Here is a 22,578-nt window from a genome sequence, read left to right as displayed (position 1 = left end):
TCTGGTGGCCAGGACCATGGGAGCACACATAGGCTGGAGCTTTTTTCTATATTGTGCAAACATGACCACCTCTCCTGGATCACAGGGTGGTCATAACCCCTGGATACGAGCAGTGTATAATGTAATAGAAAAATGAATTCAGCCAGCAAAGGAAGCAATATGGATAATAACAATACATTAGTGCGTGCCTTGTGTTAACTTTGTCTACATAATAAATGCTATTTGCTCATAATCATATGAAATGGGGCTGTTGAAAGTTTGATTTTGTAATGCTACCAATGAAATGTTTGGTGATAAAAAACAAACAAAAACTTGCTGTTTGACATGATAATAATCTAGTTGGTTCAATGAATTATATTTATACAAGAATTGACCCATAATCTCTGGCGGTTACGATATATATATATATATAGAAAGGCACAGAATGTGAAGGAAATTTTGTTTATAACAGAATCTTTTTTTTACCTTTTGATTTTTGTATTTTTATTACATTTATCGTACTCTGATCTATAGCTGTTGGAAAACCACGACTCCCAGCTTGCCCTGCAAATTTGTAGCTGTCAAGATATGCTGGTGGAGAGAGCTACAGGGTCATTTATCCACAGTGAAATCCAAGGATCATGTCCGCGCTGCTTCTCTGCTGTACTCTTCTCCACCTATCACTACATGGGACCTTTCATTCTTTTCTAGAATATATTTCGTACAAAGAAATAGTATATGTCTATGGCTTCCTGCAGTGTTTCTAGGTAGTCGGCAGATCAAATGGTCTTTTGCAATCCACGTGTACACTCTGTGACGCTGTAGTGCTTGGTCCATCAGAAAATCTGTTTGGATCCTGGACTCTTGTTCTCAGTAGGAAGGACGTTCTTTCACTTCACACATACTCAGGTAAAAGATAAGTGTCTCCTGTGTCCTTGGTTGGTTTTCTTTTTCTCTGGCGTTCTTATGTAAGGGTATGAATTATGAAGTGGATATAGTGTGTGATACAGTAATCCTTTATCTGAAAAGACAACAGAACTCTATGGTGAGGGCAAAATGTAGACAAGCGGCCTAAAATAAGAGGTTGAAATGGATTAAGCATGAATAATGACTGAGTTATCTGGTTACCACATAATTCAGTATCCACAGGCAAACAAGTGCGTTCTGCTGAGGGGTGCACCTAGCCTTTCTGCTGCCTGAGGCAAAAACTGAAATGGCACCCCTCCCTCCCCAATGCCAATTTCTTAACCTAACCCCTTCCCTTAAACCCATGACCCTTCGGCTGCCCCTCTCTTGCCCCTAGCTGGTGCTGCCTGAGGCGATCGCCTCATTGGTGGTGCCCCCCTGGTGCTACCTGAGGCAATCGCCTCACCTGGCCTCATTGGTGGTGCTCCCCTGGTGCTGCCTGAGGCAATCGCCTCACCTGGCCTCATTGGTGGTGCTCCCCTGGTGCTGCCTGAGGCAATCCCCTCACCTGGCCTCATTGGTGGTGCCCCCCTGGTGCTGCCTGAGGCAATCGCCTCACCTGGCCTCATTGGTGGTGCCCCCCTGGTGCTGCAGACATAGAATACATTCTGTTTCTTTTGTCATTGTTAGAGATGAGCGAAGTTTGCAGAAATTGTATTCAGCTGCTTCGCTGAAGTTCACTGAATTACTTAGTCACAAATCACATTCCATTGTATGTAGCGGGCGCAATGACGGGGAACTGCGATTGCGCCGCCCCTCGTCATCGAATCCATCAAATGTCGCATTCATCCCTGATCAGTGCATATGACAGTCACATTAAGGCCTTTCAGGGGTTAATCAGGGGCTCTTGGAGAGGCTGTCGCAGCCACCTTGATTAAAAAAAATGTGCGAAATCACGTGCATGCTGACATGATGACATCACTACGTTATCACGCTGGGCGGACGCAGTGACGTAATCAAGCCTAGCAAGCGTGATGACGTGGTGATGTCACACGGCAGCGCGCGAGCGATTTCACACTTTTCTTTCTCTTTTTTTCTTTCTTTGTTTTTTACCCCATTTCAGGAAAAATTGATTCGTTACCACGAAGCACAAGGAAAGTTAGCTTTGTGGCAAATCGAATTTTCCCTGGAATTTGGATCAAAGTAAATTCATTTTACTTCAATTTGCTCATCACTAGTCACTATCTTACAATAACAATGTTACATATCTAAATTAGTGACAATTGAAGGAGAACAGAACATGGCAGCTACTGATTGCCCCTACAGAAAAACAAACTTCTGGGGCGGTCTTTTCTGCTGCACTATGGTATTGCTGACCCTGAAAACTTGTATTGACCCATCTACTTGTGTTGCCCTACTGTCAGTTGGGATCTACAACATTGAAGCCACTTTTAAGTTTTTTCCAAGGCCACTTTAAGTTCCACTCTGCCCGTGGATACAGAGCACTTAGGTGGCCATACTAATTAGACAGAAGTTGGTTGACGGTTGAACAGCAGTTGAACAAACATCTGGTGAACATTTGTTATACAGACGCAGCCATACACATTTTAGTCCATATTGGCCATTACAGTTGTTCAAACTGGTTATACAGTACATGTTAAAAAATAAAACAGGCAATGGACGAAAGATTGTTCAGGGAACGTTCTTTCAAAGAAAGATCTTTTGTTCGACTACCAGATGAAAATATTAAACCTCTTTTCAGATGATAATGGTCTTGTCATTGGTCAGCCAAAATAATTGTTCATTGGTAATTTTAACCAGGGGCGGACTGGGAACTTAAAATACAAAAAGTGGCCCAGTTTTGTAGTTGGGTCCAAATTGACGGAAGGCAGGGCCGGCAATACCATATTGTGGCACATTATACTACCCCAACAGAGCCAAATACCACAGTCCATCACAAAATACTTCCAACAACAGAAAATACATCCCTAAAAACTTCCACTGGCCGGTCGTGAGGAGGGCCCAAGAGGTGCCCTGGGCATCGGCCCAGCGGGAAATTTCCCTGTAAGGTCTATGGCCAATCCGCCTCTGATGTTAACCTAAGGTAATGCACACAACCATGCCATGGATCCACAAAACACAGATGCCGACCATGTGTGTTCTGCAATTTTTGGAACGGAATGGGTAGCCCATTATAGAAATGCCTATTCTTGTCTGCAAAACGGAGCAATGGATGCGGACAGCACACGGAGTGCTGTCAGAACCTTTTGCGGCCCCTTTGAAGTGAATGGGTCCGCATCCGAGCAGCAAAGAAACGTGGCTCAGATGCGGACCCAAACAACAGCCGTGTGCATGAGGCCTAAGAATGTTTGTTTTGGTTGAAACTCAGTTTTGATGGACTTTAGACTAATATGTATGGGTATCTTAAGACATTGTGACAAGCACCTTGTGCACATTGAGTGCAGCCGCTCTGGGGATGACACAGTACACGTCCTCACACATCCACAGTGCATTAACCAAACCATAACATTATAGCTCTCTTTTACACTCCCAATTTAACTGGAGATATATATAATACTATGAGGGGAGATTTACCAAACTGTGTGAAGGAAAATGATCTTAGTTGCCCATAGCAACCAATCAGATTCCACCTTTCATTTTTCAGAAAGCTCCTTTGGAAAAGTAAAGGTGGAATCTGATTGGTTGCTATGGGCCCCCCTATGACTTTAGCACTTGGGGACAAATTTGCTGGACGTCGTCTCTTTATCTAGGAGCAATATACTGGTACCTTAAAGGGCCAGTGCAATAATAATAACTATTAACATAAATTGCAATATCATTAACATGGGTCATTCTTGGCTCCTATACAGGGAAAAATCTAACAATGCTATACGCAAGCACAAAAAATTGTTAGGTCAGCACTACTCACTGGGATCCCAGTATTCCAATTCGTGGTGGTGCCTGCAGCGTTGGATCCCGGTCTGGGGGTTCCCGTAATAAATAGCAACAGATTAAGAAGCCGCGGCACTCAGATGGATAAATTCCAATTTCTTTTATTTCACCTCTTGTGGCAATGTTTCGACCAAACGGTCTTTATCAAGCTTGATAAAGACCGTTTGGTTGAAACGTTGCCACAAGAGGTGAAATAAAAGAAATTGGAATTTATCCATCTGAGTGCCGCGGCTTCTTCATCTAATGCTATACGCAACATACACAACACGCACATGTACGTTTCACACAAATTAGCACAAGGTGAACATAAAATGTGCAATTCCCCCACTTTACGCCACTATATAAGGCGTTATGGTTGTCATTCTGGCGACATGGACTGTATACCGGTTTATGTAACGTACAAATTATATAATGGTATAAAAAAATCATAAATGGCAAAGTAAAGGTGAAACTTGACCTCCTGGTTCCCCACCATGCGTTATTTAGAAAACGGGTGTCTTCTTATACATCAGTAGGGCCTTTGGGGCCCCTGAAGCCCATGTGCAACTGCTACCCCTGCACCTGTTTTAGCTATGTGCCTAGGGCAAAAGAATTTTACTCCATATATAGGTTACCTGCCGGTATGTAGCTGGAGTCTCCTCTCTTTATTCTGTTCAAAAGGGATTCAAAGTATATAGTGAAATCGATGCCTTCTGCTTTAGAAGGGATGAGGAAAAACCTGGAAGGGATTTTATACATAGAACAGGTTTTCTCACTGGCAAATCCCAGGTTATAGAGGATAGTTTCTGCATCTGCCTGACACTGGGTGAGGACTTCCGAAATGCTGAGGAAAAATGATATTGAGATATTAAGAAATGAAAGAGTAAGTCCTGCGGAGGTCACTACATATAATGTATGTATCTATGGCTATGCAGTATAGCCTATGTGTATCGTAAGTGGGGCACAGTAACAAATATGTCATACATTAGGGGTCTTAAAGAGATATTCCCATCTCAGACATCGAAGGATATGCCATTAATATCAGATAGGGGTGGCTGGCAGCAATCATCTCCAGAACAGCCCCCCCCCCCACGAAAGTGAAGGGACAGTATCTGAGCATGCGCATTCACCCTTTATTCACTGCTATGGGAGTTCCAAAAATAACCAAGCAGTATTTTCAGAACTCCCATAGAGTCAAACAGAGGGTGGACGCACATGATCTGCTGCTCTCCCATCACTTCTAGAAGTGGGGTGGATTCTGGAGATAGGAGCCGGTCCTAAAGCTGGGACCTTCCCCTATCTGACATTAATAGCGTATTCTAGCAATATGCCACCAATGTCTCAGATGGGAATACCCCTTTAAAAATTGATTTAACAAATCCTACCTGGAACTGGTTTTAGTGGTTGTGCTGGAGGTCATACTATTACCCAGGTTCATGGTCTTGAGATTTGGTAGGTCTACCACCACACTGTAAAGAATAATATAATAGTCAATCAATGTTCAATGGATATTATTATGTTCTGTATGAGCTTCGCAGGAACATTACTCTCTGCAAAACCTCACATCTTTCTTTTTACTTCTCCGTCTGTAGCTATCATCATGCCTTCCACTCTTACAATCCTGCACTATACAGAATATTGTATTAGACCTCTCAGACCTCGGATATTTTCAGAAGTTCTATTGAAATAAATGGGAAGCACACAGCGCAAGCGCTGCCACCGCTCCATTCACTTTTATGGGGCTTATGGACAAGCCAGCGCACAGCTATTTTCTGCACTTTCATAGGAATGAATAGAGGACGCACTTTGAGGGCTCCATTCTAAGAATAGATGCAGGTCACAGCTCTAGGACCGTCACCTATCAGACATTTGGGGTATTTCCTAGCAATTTGCCCCCAATGTCCAAAATGGAAAAACCTCTTTAAGGTCTCTCTATACTACCCGATGTTGGGGCAGATTATTGCTAATGAGTGCTCGTACGAATGCTTATTAGCGATAATCTGCTGTTGTAAAGGTGCCACCAAATTACCAGAGGAATGAGCAAAACGCTCATTCATCGGGTAATTAGATCTTTCATGCAGTCACCTAAATCATTGTTTGCCGGGAACCGAACGTGTCGTCTGTACAGCTTCTGCTGCGGGCAAACAATGATTCTGTATGGAGACAAGTCATGGCATTAGTGATCATTCCTCCCAGTACTGTGGAGGAGATCCTTGCATGTAAATGCAGTGGTCTCCTTCATTGACGAGCAGGCGATTGTCGGGATAAAATGCTGCTCGTCAATGCTCATCTGCCCCATCGGGCCATGTGAAGGGGCCTTTAGAAATCTCCAAAGAACTCCAAAGAGACTGAACCACAAGAGCACAGACAACGTGGCACCATTTACAGTACATGGATTGTTCTTTACTTTATCCTATTCCTATGGTGATAAGATAAAAGAGACGCTAAAAGGGGGGAAAAAAATAATCTGAATTTTATTTTTTAATCTACTGAAGATATACAATGTGTCCTTTAGTAGAGACAGTATAAATCACTGCAGTTCATGGACATTTTAGGATAACTAGGTCCCTTTAATGTTCTGATTCTTGGATTTATTATGTACTATAGAAGCAAGATTCTTTCTAGGCTTCTATAGATCTTTGACAACCAACAATTCAGATACTTAAAACATAAAAATTTATATTTGCAGGAAACAGCTTCCTCAGTCACAAAGCTGAAATCTTCCTAGGCAAGCCAGACAACATAACATCTATATCTGTAGTCGTGGCTAATAGGATTCAGGGACAGGAAGAAAGTTGCAGGAGGAATAGAAGACTGAGCACTTAAATGTCCCACTGCTCCAGTGCCATTCATCCATCTCTACCATTACCATTTTCATGTAACTGCTGCAGCCAGACACTGTCTTTAGGGGTTACATCATTTTGTGCATAAACGGTACGTGTCTGCTGAAGACAGTAATTGGCTGATTGGAGATGAATGGAATGTCTTCACTTTAAGGTGGAGTAGACCTGCAATGGCGGGTACTGGAGTGAGGCTGGCATAGCGGGACAATTAAAAGTTGAATATACAAATGTATTTTATTATTTAATAACGTTTCCTGCTTGAACACTAATCTTAAATATATGTAACTTATTGATTATGCAGGACAGAAAAAAAAAAGTCCTGTCGACATGACATTGTTTTCAATTCAGCAAAGCAGACCCATTTTAGGCCAATGTGAAAATTGCAGGATTCTATACATTTTCTAAATATAGTCACATAAAAAAAAAAAAAAATCACCAAAATCTCTAAAAATAAAAAAAATATATGTTTAACATAAAAACTTGATTTAAACAATAGGTCATTTTCTGATGACACATTCCCTTTAAAGACTCCCTGTCTACCTGTCTACTGTTTAACTAATAGTACATCTAAGCCACTATGTGTAGCGTTTTTTCACCTATTTTTTGCTATTTTACCACAAGTCATAAATTCATTTTTATATTATTTTTTTAAGAAGGGTTAATTGGTAAAAAAAAACATCCCGCCTTGATAGGACCTGTGCTACCTGAGGAGGCATGTAATTTATGACAAGGTGCAGGTCTTGTCATAAAAACCATGCTTCAGAATGAAACCTACGGCAGTTCAAAGCCCTGACTCCGCTCTTGCCACTGCCGGAAACTTGGCAAAGGAGTAAAATGCAGATTGCACAAATGCATTGAAAAGTCCAGTGGATTTGAGTCTTTTTTTTACACCAAAAACAGGCGTAAGGGGTATGATAAATTTCCCCCAGTATATTTATTATACACTAGAGTTGAGCGAACACCTGGATGTTCGGGTTCGAGAAGTTCGGCCGAACTTCCCGGAAATGTTCGGGTTCGGGATCCGAACCCGATCCGAACTTCGTCCCGAACCCGAACCCCATTGAAGTCAATGGGGACCCGAACTTTTCGGCACTAAAACGGCTGTAAAACAGCCCAGGAAAGGGCTAGAGGGCTGCAAAAGGCAGCAACATGTAGGTAAATCCCCTGCAAACAAATGTGGATAGGGAAATGAATTAAAATAAAAATTAAATAAATAAAAATTAACCAAAATCAATTGGAGAGAGGTCCCATAGCAGAGAATCTGGCTTCCCGTCACCCACCACTGCAACAGTCCATTTTCATAAATTTAGGCCCCGGCACCCAAGCAGAGGAGAGAGGTCCCGTAACAGACAATCTGTCTTCATGTCAGCAGAGAATTAGTCTGCATGTCATAGCAGAGAATCAGGCTTCACGTCAGCCACCACTGCAACAGTCCATTGGCATATATTTAGGCCCAGCACACAGGCAGAGGAGAGAGGTCCCGTAACAGACAATCTGGCTTCACGTCAGCAGAGAATTAGTCTGCATGTCATAGCAGAGAATGAGGCTTCACGTCAGCCACCAATGCAACAGTCCATTGGCATATATTTAGGCCGAGCACCCAGGCAGAGGAGAGAGGTCCCGTAACAGACAATCTGGCTTCATGTCAGCAGAGAATTAGTCTGCATGTCATAGCAGAGAATGAGGCTTCACGTCAGCCACCACTGCAACAGTCCATTGGCATATATTTAGGCCCAGCACACAGGCAGAGGAGAGAGGTCCCGTAACAGAGGATCTGGCTTCATGTCAGCAGAGAATCAGTCTTCATGTCATAGCAGAGAATCAGGCTTCACGTCACCCACCACTGCAACAGTCCATTTTCATAAATTTAGGCCCAGCACCCAGGCAGAGGAGAGAGGTCCCGTAACAGACAATCTGGCTTCATGTCAGCAGAGAATTAGTCTGCATGTCATAGCAGAGAATGAGGCTTCACGTCAGCCACCACTGCAACAGTCCATTGGCATATATTTAGGCCCAGCACACAGGCAGAGGAGAGAGGTCCCGTAACAGACAATCTGGCTTCACGTCAGCAGAGAATTAGTCTGCATGTCATAGCAGAGAATGAGGCTTCACGTCAGCCACCACTGCAACAGTCCATTGGCATATATTTAGGCCCAGCACACAGGCAGAGGAGAGAGGTCCCGTAACAGACAATCTGGCTTCACGTCAGCAGAGAATTAGTCTGCATGTCATAGCAGAGAATGAGGCTTCACGTCAGCCACCACTGCAACAGTCCATTGGCATATATTTAGGCCCAGCACACAGGCAGAGGAGAGAGGTCCCGTAACAGAGGATCTGGCTTCATGTCAGCAGAGAATCAGTCTGCATGTCATAGCAGAAAATCAGGCTTCACGTCAGCCACCACTGCAACAGTCCATTGTCAGATATTTAGGCCCAGCACCCAGGCAGAGGAGAGAGGTCCCGTAACAGAGAATCTGTCTTCATGTCAGCAGAGAATTAGTCTGCATGTCATAGCAGAGAATCAGGCTTCACGTCACCCAACATTGGAACAGTCCATTGGCATATATTTAGGCCCCGGCACCCAGACAGAGGAGAGGTTCATTCAACTTTGGGTAGCCTCGCAATATAATGGTAAAATGAAAATAAAAATAGGATTGAATGAGGAAGTGCCCTGGAGTCCAATAATATATGGTTAAGGGGAGGTAGTTAATGTCTAATCTGGACAATGGACTGGACAGGTCCTGTGGGATCCATGCCTGGTTCATTTTTATGAACGTCAGCTTGTCCACATTGGCTGTAGACAGGCGGCTGCGTTTGTCTGTAATGACGCCCCCTGCCGTGCTGAATACACGTTCAGACAAAACGCTGGCCGCCGGGCAGGCCAGCACCTCCAAGGCATAAAAGGCTAGCTCTGGCCACGTGGACAATTTAGAGACCCAGAAGTTGAATGGGGCCGAACCATCAGTCAGTACGTGGAGGGGTGTGCACACGTACTGTTCCACCATGTTAGTGAAATGTTGCCTCCTGCTAACACGTTGTGTATCAGGTGGTGGTGCAGTTAGCTGTGGCGTGTTGACAAAAGTTTTCCACATCTCTGCCATGCTAACCCTGCCCTCAGAGGAGCTGGCCGTGACACAGCTGCCTTGGCGACCTCTTGCTCCTCCTCTGCCTTGGCCTTGGGCTTCCACTTGTTCCCCTGTGACATTTGGGAATGCTCTCAGTAGCGCGTCTACCAACGTGCGCTTGTACTCGCGCATCTTCCTATCACGCTCCATTGCAGGAAGTAAGGTGGGCACATTGTCTTTGTAGCGTGGATCCAGCAGGGTGGCAACCCAGTAGTCCGCACAGGTTAAAATGTGGGCAACTCTGCTGTCGTTGCGCAGGCACTGCAGCATGTAGTCGCTCATGTGTGCCAGGCTGCCCAGGGGTAAGGACAAGCTGTCCTCTGTGGAGGCGTATCGTCATTGTCCTGCCTTTCCCCCCAGCCACGCACCAGTGATGGACCCGAGCTGCGTTGGGTGCCACCCCGCTGTGACCATGCTTCATCCTCATCCTCCTCCACCTCCTCCTCATCCTCGTCCTCCTCGCCCTCCAGTAGTGGGCCCTGTCTGGCCACATTTGTACCTGGCCTCTGCTGTTGCCAAAAACCTCCCTCTGAGTCACTTCGAAGAGACTGGCCTGAAAGTGCTAAAAATGACCCCTCTTCCTCCTCCTCCTCCTCCTGGGCCACCTCCTCTTCCATCATCGCCCTAAGTGTTTTCTCAAGGAGACATAGAAGTGGTATTGTAACGCTGATAACGGCGTCATCGCCACTGGCCATGTTGGTGGAGTACTCGAAACAGCGCAACAGGGCACATGGAGGCCCAGTCATTGGTGGTGAAGTGGTGCTGTTCTGTAGTGCGACTGACCCGTGCGTGCTGCAGCTGAAACTCCACTATGGCCTGCTGCTGCTCGCACAGTCTGTCCAGCATGTGCAAGGTGGAGTTCCACCTGGTGGGCACGTCGCATATGAGGCGGTGAGCGGGAAGGCCGAAGTTACGCTGTAGCGCAGACAGGCGAGCAGCAGCAGGATGTGAACGCCGGAAGCGCGAACAGACGGCCCGCACTTTATGCAGCAGCTCTGACATGTCGGGGTAGTTGTGAATGAACTTCTGCACCACCAAATTCAGCACATGCGCCAAGCAAGGGATGTGCGTCAAATTGGCTAGTCCCAGAGCTGCAACGAGATTTCGCCCATTATCACACACCACCAGGCCGGGCTTGAGGCTCACCGGCAGCAACCACTCGTCGGTCTGTTGTTCTATACCCTGCCACAACTCCTGTGCGGTGTGGGGCCTGTCCCCCAAACATATGAGTTTCAGAATGGCCTGCTGACGTTTACCCCGGGCTGTGCTGAAGTTGGTGGTGAAGGTGTGTGGCTGACTGGATGAGCAGGTGGAAGAAGAGGAGGAGGAAGCCGAGAAGGAGGAGGTGGCAACAGGAGGCAAAGAATGTTGCCCTGCGATCCTTGGCAGCGGAAGGACGTGCGCTAAACAGCTCTCCGCCTGGGGCCCAGCTGCCACTACATTTACCCAGTGTGCAGTTAGGAAGATATAGCGTCCCTGGCCGTGCTTACTGGTCCACGTATCTGTGGTTAGGTGGACCTTGCTACAGATGGCGTTGCGCAGTGCACACTTGATTTTATCGGATACTTGGTTGTGCAGGGAAGGCACGGCTCTCTTGGAGAAGTAGTGGCGGCTGGGAACAACATACTGTGGGACAGCAAGCGACATGAGCTGTTTGAAGCTGTCTGTGTCCACCAGCCTAAATGACAGCATTTCATAGGCCAGTAGTTTAGAAATGCTGGCATTCAGGGCCAGGGATCGAGGGTGGCTAGGTGGGAATTTACGCTTTCTCTCAAATGTTTGTGAGATGGAGAGCTGAACGCTGCCGTGTGACATGGTTGAGACGCTTGGTGACGGAGGTGGTGGTGGTGTTGGTGGTACATCCCCTGTTTTCTGGGCGGCAGGTGCCAACGTTCCTCCAGAGGCAGAGGAAGAGGCCGAGGCGGCAGCAGCAGAAGAGGTAGCAGGGGGAGCCTGAGTGACTTCCTTGGTTTTAAGGTGTTTACTCCACTGCAGTTCATGCTTTGCATGCAGGTGCCTGGTCATGCAGGTTGTGCTCAGGTTCAGAACGTTAATGCCTCGCTTCAGGCTCTGATGGCACAGCGTGCAAACCACTCGGGTCTTGTCGTCAGCACATTGTTTGAAGAAGTGCCATGCCAGGGAACTCCTTGAAGCTGCCTTTGGGGTGCTCGGTCCCAGATGGCAGCGGTCAGTAGCAGGCGGAGTCTCTTGGCGGCGGGTGTTCTGCTTTTGCCCACTGCTCCCTCTTTTGCTACGCTGTTGGCTCGGTCTCACCACTGCCTCTTCCTCCGAACTGTGAAAGTCAGTGGCACGACCTTCATTCCATGTGGGGTCTAGGACCTCATCGTCCCCTGCATCGTCTTCCACCCAGTCTTGATCCCTGACCTCCTGTTCAGTCTGCACACTGCAGAAAGACGCAGCAGTTGGCACCTGTGTTTCGTCATCATCAGAGACATGCTGAGGTGGTATTCCCATGTCCTCATCATCAGGAAACATAAGTGGTTGTGCGTCAGTGCATTCTATGTCTTTCACCGCTGGGGAAGGGCTAGGTGGATGCCCTTGGGAAACCCTGCCAGCGGAGTCTTCAAACAGCATAAGAGACTGCTGCATAACTTGAGGCTGAGACAGTTTCCCTGCTATGCATGGGGGTGATGTGACAGACTGATGGGGTTGGTTTTCAGGCGCCATCTGTGCGCTTTCTGCAGAAGACTGGGTGGGAGATAATGTGAACGTGCTGGATCCACTGTCGGCCACCCAATTGACTAATGCCTGTACCTGCTCAGGCCTTACCATCCTTAGAACGGCATTGGGCCCCACCATATATCGCTGTAAATTCTGGCGGCTACTGGGACCTGAGGTAGTTGGTACACTAGGACGTGTGGATGTGGCAGAACGGCCACGTCCTCTCCCAGCACCAGAGGGTCCACTAACACCACCACGACCATGTCCACGTCCGCGTCCCTTACTAGATGTTTTCCTCATTGTTATGGTTCACCACAACAACAAAAATATTATTTGGCCCAATGTATTGTATTCAAATTCAGCGGGATATAAATTTGAGGCCTAGTATTTAGGCGCTGGGTGACCGGTATGGATTTAGTGACAGAATTAGACTTGGAAATGCACAGTAGCGTGTGTGTGAAGTTATTCTGAATGACCCTATGTGCACCTTGAATATTATATACCCTTTTAGGGATAGATTTCAAATAGCTCTGATATAGCAGAAACCACTAAATTATGAAATTGCTAAATTGGGAATTGTATTTCAACCCAGAACAAAAAATGTGCTTTGGCGGACACTAAATAACTTGCCTATCCACAACAGGACAGCGGTAACGACAGATTTAGCGGGATATAAATTTGAGGCCTAGTATTTAGGCGCTGGGTGACCGGTATGGATTTAGTGACAGAATTAGACTTGGAAATGCACAGTAGCGTGTGTGTGAAGTTATTCTGAATGACCCTATGTGCACCTTGAATATTATATACCCTTTTAGCGATAGATTTCAAATAGCTCTGATATAGCAGAAACCACTAAATTATGAAATTGATAAATTGGGAATTGTATTTCAACCCAGAACAAAAAATGTGCTTTGACGGACACTAAATAACTTGCCCATCCACAACAGGACAGCGGTAACGACAGATTTGTCGGGATATAAATTTGAGGCCTAGTATTTAGGCGCTGGGTGACCGGTATGGATTTAGTGACAGAATTAGACTTGGAAATGCACAGTAGCGTGTGTGTGAAGTTATTCTGAATGACCCTATGTGCACCTTGAATATTATATACCCTTTTAGGGATAGATTTCAAATAGCTCTGATATAGCAGAAACCACTAAATTATGAAATTGCTAAATTGGGAATTGTATTTCAACCCAGAACAAAAAATGTGCTTTGACGGACACTAAATAACTTGCCCAGCCACAACAGTACAGCGGTAACAACAGATGTAGCGGGATATAAATTTGAGGCCTAGTATTTAGGCGCTGGGTGACCGGTATGGATTTAGTGACAGAATTAGACTTGGAAATGCACAGTAGCGTGTGTGTGAAGTTATTCTGAATGACCCTATGTGCACCTTGAATATTATATACCCTTTTAGGGATAGATTTCAAATAGCTCTGATATAGCAGAAACCACTAAATTATGAAATTGCTAAATTGGGAATTGTATTTCAACCCTGAACAAAAAATGTGCTTTGACGGACACTAAATAACTTGCCCAGCCACAACAGTACAGCGGTAACGACAGATTTAGCGGGATATAAATTTGAGGCCTAGTATTTAGGCGCTGGGTGACAGGTATGGATTTAGTGACAGAATTAGACTGGGATATGGCCAAAAAATAACCACACTATTGCTGGTTAAATGCACTTGGTGTGACAGCTTGACCAACCACACTACTGAGGGTTAAATGCACTTGGTGACGGACGCAGCTTGCCCCTGATTTAGTATATGGCCAAAAAATGAACAGACTATTGCTGGTTAAATGCACTTGGTGTGACAGCTTCACCCTGATGTAGGCTTTAGCCAAAAAACAACCACACCATTGAGGGTTAAATGCACTTGGTGACAGGCGCAGCTTGCCCCTGATGTAGTATATGGCCAAAAAATGAACAGACTATTGCTGGTTAAATGCACTTGGTGTGACAGCTTCACCCTGATGTAGGCTTTAGCCAAAAAACAACCACACCATTGAGGGTTAAATGCACTTGGTGAGGGGCGCAGCTTGCCCCTGATGTAGTATATGGCCAAAAAATAAACAGACTATTGCTGGTTAAATGCACTTGATGTGACAGCTTCACCCTGATGTAGGCTTTAGCCAAAAAACAACCACACCATTGAGGGTTAAATGCACTTGGTCGCAGCTTGGATGCACTTGGTCGCAGCACCGCACAAGACACAAAATGGCCGCCGATCACCCCAGAAAAAAGTGACTGACAAACGGTCTGGGCAGCCTAAAAACAGTGAGCATTTGAATTTCAGCAGCTCAATGATGCACAGCTGCAGATCGATCGATTAATCAAGTCCTTTGGAGGAGTTAATCTGCCTAATCTCGCCCTACTGTCGCAGCCGCAACCTCTCACTACGCTAATCAGAGCAGAGTGACGGGCGGCGCTATGTGACTCCAGCTTAAATAGAGGCTGGGTCACATGGTGCTCTGGCCAATCACAGCCATGCCAATAGTAGGCATGGCTGTGACGGCCTCTTGGGGCAAGTAGTATGACGCTTGTTGATTGGCTGCTTTGCAGCCTTTCAAAAAGCGCCAAGAAAGCGTCACAAAAGCGCCAAGAAAGCGACGAACACCGAACCCGAACCCGGACTTTTACGAAAATGTCCGGGTTCGGGTCCGTGTCACGGACACCCCAAAATTCGGTACGAACCCGAACTATACAGTTCGAGTTCGCTCATCCCTATTATACACTTCAAACTTAATGATACCGAATATTTGTATTTTTTTTATTTTTTTGCACTATATGTGGATTTTTTTTGTGGGGAATTTTTTATTTATTTTACTCTAAACTATTTTAATGAACTTTTTAAAATTACTTTTTAATTTATTTATTTTTTTGTCCTTGACTTGACTGTGCTAACTTCCAATCGCTCATATAATACACTGCAATACTTTTGTTGTACTTTGTGGTAACCTATCAGGGACTACCTGAAAAATACAGATAGTCTTTGTTGGGACTCTTCCTCTGTTTAATAAGCTTGTGACCGCCGGATCCCTATTGTCTATGGCATCTAAGGAGATAATGGCCAGGATCAGAGTTAGCTCCAATTCCAGGCATTTGTGGCAGGGTGTCAGCCGTATATAAAAACTGGCACCCACTGCGGATGGTTCGGGCACAGCATCCACACCATGTAACTGTACTTTGGGTTACAGCAAGGGGTTAAAGGAGTTTTATCAGATTAGGGTCTGCTTCGCTATTCAGAAACAGCGCCACTCTTGTACATAGGCTGAGTCTGGTATTGCAACTATACACTGAGGGAATGAACCTGAATACCAGACATGGACCATGAGCAATAATGGATCTATTTCCAAGAAAACAAGTAGACCCATCTTTCTGATGTCCTCTTTAGCTGTGTACATGCCTTCTGACCTTACTTTCAGTTCCAAGAGTAAAGTCATCGTCCAAGCTACTTCCTGACACTGAAAGCGAAAAGCGAGAATAAGTCACATATTATTAAAGAGAATTTCATTTTAGTTTTTTCAAAAATGAAGAATCATTGATGTTTTCATGAAGCGCTAGTTCCTGTACGTAGAAGCAGTGACTGAACCACAGATATATATCACTAGTGGTCATCATAAATGCAGACAAGGCTATATTCGACATGTAAGAGATATACTGTAGTGATATTGTGAGATAACCATGTAGGGTAAAATAGAAATGGAAGTACAGTCTACTAATATATACGTATGCATATAATGTCTGTATTCATTATGACTAGGGATGAGCGAACCCGTGGAAGTTCAGGTTCGCCGGGTTTGGCCGAACTTCAGGTCAAGGTTCGGGTTCAGAACTTAAAGTTAATGGGGACCTGAACTTCACTTTATTATTTTCCGTTATAACATGGTTATAACGGAAAATAATTGCATTCTTAAAGGACCTGGGATGACATCGCTACTCTCACCACGTGGTGAGCGTGGTGACGTCACTACAGATCCTTCTGTCTTCATTCAGCAGGACCTCCGTTGACGTCACTGCGCTCACCACGTGGTGAGCCCGGTGACGCCATCGCAGGTCCTTTTGCAGGTCCTGCAGAAAGAAGAAAGAAGAGGATACCGGCTGCACGATCAAGTGGATGAGGTGAGTTTTTTTTATAATTTCTAACCCCTCAATGGCCATTTTATTTAGCATTCCGTCTTAAGAATGCTATTATTTTCTATTATAACCATGTTATATATGGAAAATAATGAAAACACCTGAACACCGAACCTGAACTTCAGTCAAAAAGTTTGGGTTCGCTCAACCCTAATGACCTGAAAATGTAATAACTGAGCTGTAGTCGATAAATGTGGTACATACTGTATATATAAAACACAATTGCTAATAAGGCTGGGGTTACGCATCGATTTTGGATGTCTCCAAGAATGCAACACGACCCCTTTCATGCACATTAGTTGCAATAACTTGTATATAATTAGTTATATATTAGTTTCCATCTTTGGTTGTATCACCCCAGCTTTAAAAAGCATCTGTCAACAGATTTGTACCTATAAAACTGGCTGACCTGTTACATGTGCACTTGGCAGCTGAAGGCATCTACAAACCGGATTCCAACAAAGTTGGGACACTAAACAAATTGTGAATAAAAACTGAATGCAATGATGTGGAGATGGCAAATGTCAATATTTTATTTGTAATAGAACGTAGATGACAGATCAAACGTTTAATCCGAGTAAATGTATCATTTTAAAGGAAAAATACGTTGATTAAAAATTTCACGGTGTCAACAAATCCCAAAAAAGTTGGGACAAGTAGCAATAGGAGGCTGGATAAAGTAAATTTGAGCATAACGAAGAGCTGGAAGACCAATTAACACTAATTAGGTCAATTGGCAACATGATTGGGTATAAAAAGAGCTTCTCAGAGTGGCAGTGTCTCTCAGAAGCCAATATGGGTAGAGGATCACCAATTCCCACAATGTTGCGCAGAAAGATAGTCGAGCAATATTAGAAAGGTGTTACCCAGCGAAAAATTGCAAAGACTTTGCATCTATCATCATCAACTGTGCATAACATCATCCGAAGATTCTGAGAATCTGGAACAATCTCTGTGCGTAAGGGTCAAGGCCGTAAAACCATACTGGATGCCCGTGATCTCCGGGCCATTAAACGACACTGCACCACAAACAGGAATGCTACTGTAAAGGAAATCCCAGAATGGGCTCAGGAATACTTCCAGAAACCATTGTCAGTGAACACAATCCACCGTGCCATCCGCCGTTGCCAGCTGAAACTCTACAGTGCAAAGAAGAAAGCCATTTCTAAGCAAGATGCACAAGTACAGGCGTTTTCACTGGGCCAGGGATCATTTATAATGGAGCGTGGCAAAATGGAAGACTGTTCTGTGGTCAGACGAGTCACGATTCAAAGTTCTTTTTGGAAATCTGGGACGCCATGCCATCCGGACCAAAGAGGACAAGGACAAGTCAAGTTGTTATCAACGCTCAGTTCAGAAGCCTGCATCTCTGATGGTATGGGGTTGCATGAGTGCGTGTGGCATGGGCAGCTTGCATGTCTGGAAAGACACCATCAATGCAGAAAAATATATTCAGGCTCTAGAACAACATATGCTCCCATCCAGACGTCATCTCTTTCAGGGAAGACCCTGCATTTTTCAACAAGATAATGCCAGACCACATTCTGCATCAATCACAACATCATGGCTGCATAGGAGAAGGATCCGGGTACTGAAATGGCCAGTCTGCAATCCAGATCTTTCACCTATAGAGAACATTTGGCGCATCATAAAGAGGAAGGTGCAACAAAGAAGGCCCAAGACGATTGAACAGTTAGAGGCCTGTATTAGACAAGAATGGGAGAGCATTCCTATTTCTAAACTTGAGAAACTGGTCTCCTCGGTCCCCAGACATCTGTTGAGTGTTGTAAGAAGAGGGGGAGATGCCACACAGTGGTGAAAATGGCCTTGTCCCAACTTTTTGGGGATTTGTTGACACCATGAAATTCTGATTCAACATATTATTCCCTTAAAATGGTACATTTTCTCAGTTTAAACTTTTGTTCCGTGATTTATGTTCTATTCTGAATAGAATATATGAAAGTTGGCACCTCCACATCATTGCATTCAGTTTTTATTCACGATTTGTATAGTGTCCCAACTTTTTGGGAATCCGGTTTGTATGTTGGTCCCATGTTTATATGTGCCCACATTGCTGAGAAAAATGATGTTTTATTATATGCAAATGAGCCCCTAGAAGCAACTGGGGTGTTGCCATTACTCCTAGAGGCTCTACTCTCTCTGCAACTGCAGCGCAGGCTGCACTGCCAGCTGTGATGACGTTTCCACTACCTGGTCCTGTCAATGAAAGTGCATAAGGAGCAGAGTTGCAGCATGAGGAGACCACAGAGTGGCACAATGACAGTCTGGAGGTGGCTGCAGCAGCAGTAGCAGCATCAGGAGAAGGCCACCGAGTGGCACAATGACAGAGTGTTGAGGTAACAGCAGTATGAGGCGGCCACAGAGTGGGACAATGTCAGAGTCTGGAGGTGGCGGCAGCATGAGGAGGCCACAGAGTGGCACAATGACAGAGTGTGGAGGTGGCAGCAGTACGAGAAAGCCACTGAGTGGCACAATGACAGAGTCTGGAGGTGGCGGCAGCAACAGTAGCAGGATCGGGAGAAGGCCACCGAGTGGCACAATGACAGAGCGCAGAGGCAGTGGCAGCAGCATCACGAGGAGGCCACAGGGTGGCACAATGACTAAGTGTGGAGGCGGCGACAGCATCAGGAGACCACAGAGTGGCAAGGTGACATAGTGTGGAGGTGGCAGCAGAATGAGGATGCAACAGAGTGGCACGACAACGAGAGAAAGCAGAGGTGGCAGCAGCATGAGGAGGCCACAGAGTGGCACGAGTGGAGATTGCGGAGGTGGCCGCAGCATGAGGCCACAGAGTGGTCTCTTCATCTATTCATTTATAGTGAATATAGGACAGAACAGAAGGTTAAAATTTCTCAACTATATAAAGTGCTGCTTAAAAGATGATTTAATAATACACGTTCTCCGGCACAAAAGGCTTGGGAAATTGATTGTCCGTGAATTTCCCTCTAAGATTTGGATAATAATTTAAGTTTACTTTCTTATAATTTTAATCAAGTTTTGGTGCAATTTAATAATAAATATTTAATAAATGTAATAATAAAAATTAAGTGTTGCAGGAGAGAATCCGCCAGTCTTCTGTTTATTCAACAACGTGGTTGTGATGGAGAAAGCATTCCAAAAAACAATTTCTCTCCACCTGAAGATGAATTCTGTCAAGATTGATGCAAGTCCAGTATCGGCTGCTCATCGAACCAGATAATTATGGGGGAACCTGTCTGGCATGAACAGGCCTCTAGTAGCTACAGACAATGAGAAGACAAAGCTTCAAGATAGCTTGGAGCCCTGAAGAGTCAAGAAGTTCATCAAGATTGAAACCATAACTACCAGCCCCTGGTCTCTTCGTCGGGGAAAACCTCATGAGTTCCCAGTCATCATGGATGAGAAAGAGAACATCCTGTGGTGCACGGAGATGGAGATGGTCTTCGGATTCCCCCTGCACTATACGGACGTCTCAGAAATGAACCGCTGCTCCCGACAGCAGCTCCTGGGAAGGTCATGGTCTGGAGCGTCCCGGTCATCCGGCATCTATTTGCTCCGCTGAAGGATTATTTTGAAAGTGTGTAGAAGCCACATGGGGCCCCCACGCTGCAGATTTATCATGGAGACATCATGGAGATTTTACCGCATATAACTACAGTGCTAAATGCTGAATTAATTTAGTTTTTTGACCAAAATACGCCACTAAAGATTTTACCGCATATAACGACAGCGCTGATTGCTGAGTACATTTTGTTTTTCGACCAAAATACGTCAATAAAGATTTTATCACATATAACGGCAAGAGTGAAATCTGAATAAATTTAGTTTTTCGACCGAAATACCTCACTAAAGATTTTACCGCATATAACTACAGCGCTGAATGCTGAATAAAATTAGTTTTTCGACCGAAATACGTCCCAAAAGGTTTTGCCACATATATCTGCGGTGTTGAACGCTGAAAAAAATTAGTTTTTCGACCGAAATACGTCCCAAAAGGTTTTACCACATATAACTGCAGCGCTGAACGCTGAATATTTTTATTTTTTTTAATACCGAAATACATCACTAAAGGCTTGGGACCCTCCACTTCGGCTCGCCATAAGCCATCAGTTCTCTGAAACGTGCAGAGTCTACCACTTGGAAAGGGAGGGACTGCAGCACCAGCAACTTGGACAGCAGCACATTCAGCTTCTTTTGGCTTCTTCTATTTAGGCGCAGATGGCTTTTTTAGGCGTAGAAAGTGGTCTAAATGTAAGAGCAAGGAAGCTGTCTTACATTTAGAAGCTACAGTGGATCCGCCAAAGTTATGTAGAGGCCTGCACCTCATAACTTCGGCGGATCCACCACCAGCTCCTTCGTTTTTAATGCAGTTGTTTGCTGTAATCAATGATAACGGTTTAAATATAGCCTTTCTTGCTTGCAATTTTCAACTAGAGATAAAACACCTAGGGGGGTCATTTATTAAGACCGGAGTTTAAGATGCGGTCTTAATATCCCCTATATCTGGAGGTGGATCAGCCAGAGTTATGTAGAGGCACCAGCCTCTACATAACTTCGGCGTATCTGTAAGCCGTGTACCAGGGATACAGGATACAGTGAAGTCACAAAACGAGGAAAGCAACTCCAACACCAGCTTTTGTCAAAACTGAATTTTACTAACACGTGATAATAAACACAACCACAAATGCTGAGAACATAAAATAAATTTACATACACCCAGCCCAAAGGGTGAGATCCCTGTGTTGCACAGCACGGCGCCCTCTGATGGATGCCAGCGGAAATTTTGCGGTAATTTACCTACTGGCGGGCACAATTAAAACTCCCTCGCCGTACCTATTATTACCCTGAAACAAACACAAACAATTGGTTGGGTGATCAGTATGGTCTGGCCTGCAGTGCAACACAACAGTTCACAATCTTACCGTGCTCTATATTAATCCCACTCCTATAACCAGTCTGGTAGCACATGCCTTATTATTACTCCTGAGCAAAATGCTGAACTGGATAGAATTTGTGGGGGTGTTTATCAGCTCCCAAATGTGCAATGTCCCTTTTAGTAATGGAGTCCTTGTAATAGCAGTAGCAACTCTTTAGACCTGATACAAAGCATAGACCCTAACTAACTAACTACAGGCTTGGTCTAAGTCTCTAGGCACCAACACTGCAGTGTGATGCGTGCATGATCTTACTGACCCGGGTCTGCTCTTTATCCACTGATGTCTCTGAACTGAACAACCAGTCTTTTCAGAAAACATGAGGTCCCACAGGGTATGCAGCTTGTTCCTTAGCTCTTGTCAGCCTTTCTGGAAACAATCCTCCTTTCCCCGGACAGGATCTGGGTCTTGGACAATGATCAGCTTCACTCAGCTGCAGCTGTAGTCACAGAGGCGGTCCTCTCACTCCTGGATCCATTAGCTTTGCTCACATACAGTTCCTCAGCTCTCAGCTCGCTCCTAAGATGGCTGCAGCTCCTTTTTCATGCTCTGAAGAACCACACCTCTCATGAATATGGAAATACATATGCAGTCAGTCAGATGTGCCTAGGAAACAACAGCATCTTGTGGCCAAACAGCAGAACGTCAGTCCAGAACATTTAATTTATTCCACACACAGTGTTCAATCAATGAGATCTGTTTCTCAATCTCACATATCCAACGCTGCTTCGAAATGTCAGATAGCTTTCTACATTTAGACCATTTTCTACGCCTAAGGTTACTTTCAAATGAGCGTTTTGTGCGGATCCGTCATGGATCTGCAAAAACGCTTCAGTTACAATAATACAATTTATCTTGAACACCTTTGAAAGTCAATGGAGGATGGATCCGTTTTCTATTGTGTCAGAGAAAACGGATCCGTCCCCATTGACTTACATTGTGCTTGCAGCTTTTTTCTGTTACCGATGGGGACGCAACCAAACGGAACGGAATGCTCCAAAATGCATTCCGTTCCGTTTGGTTGCGTCCCC

At 44.9% G+C, this 22,578-nt stretch overlaps 1 protein-coding gene across 2 annotated transcripts in view; it reads right to left on the bottom strand.

The window, feature by feature from the left end:
- Window positions 1-249: 249 nt before the first annotated feature.
- The window catches only part of TESPA1 (thymocyte expressed, positive selection associated 1), a 50,975-nt gene continuing 28,646 nt past the window's right edge, over window positions 250-22,578 (bottom strand). Inside the window, exons 3-5 of one of the 2 annotated variants that reach the window (XM_044286836.1) lie at window positions 5,202-5,285; window positions 4,452-4,660; window positions 250-1,000 (exon numbers count right to left, since the gene is read on the bottom strand). In XM_044286836.1, the coding sequence (XP_044142771.1) occupies window positions 885-1,000; window positions 4,452-4,660; window positions 5,202-5,254 (378 nt within the window). In that variant the 5' untranslated portion in view covers window positions 5,255-5,285 and the 3' untranslated portion in view covers window positions 250-884. Of the gene's footprint in view, window positions 1,001-4,451; window positions 4,661-5,201; window positions 6,102-22,578 lie in introns of those variants that run through there. The other variant, XM_044286837.1, reaches the window with a different exon arrangement.

The sequence above is a fragment of the Bufo gargarizans genome, chromosome 3, assembly GCF_014858855.1.
Source record: "Bufo gargarizans isolate SCDJY-AF-19 chromosome 3, ASM1485885v1, whole genome shotgun sequence".
NCBI classification, from domain to species: Eukaryota; Metazoa; Chordata; class Amphibia; order Anura; family Bufonidae; genus Bufo; species Bufo gargarizans.
This window is presented reverse-complemented; position numbering and strand designations above follow the sequence as displayed.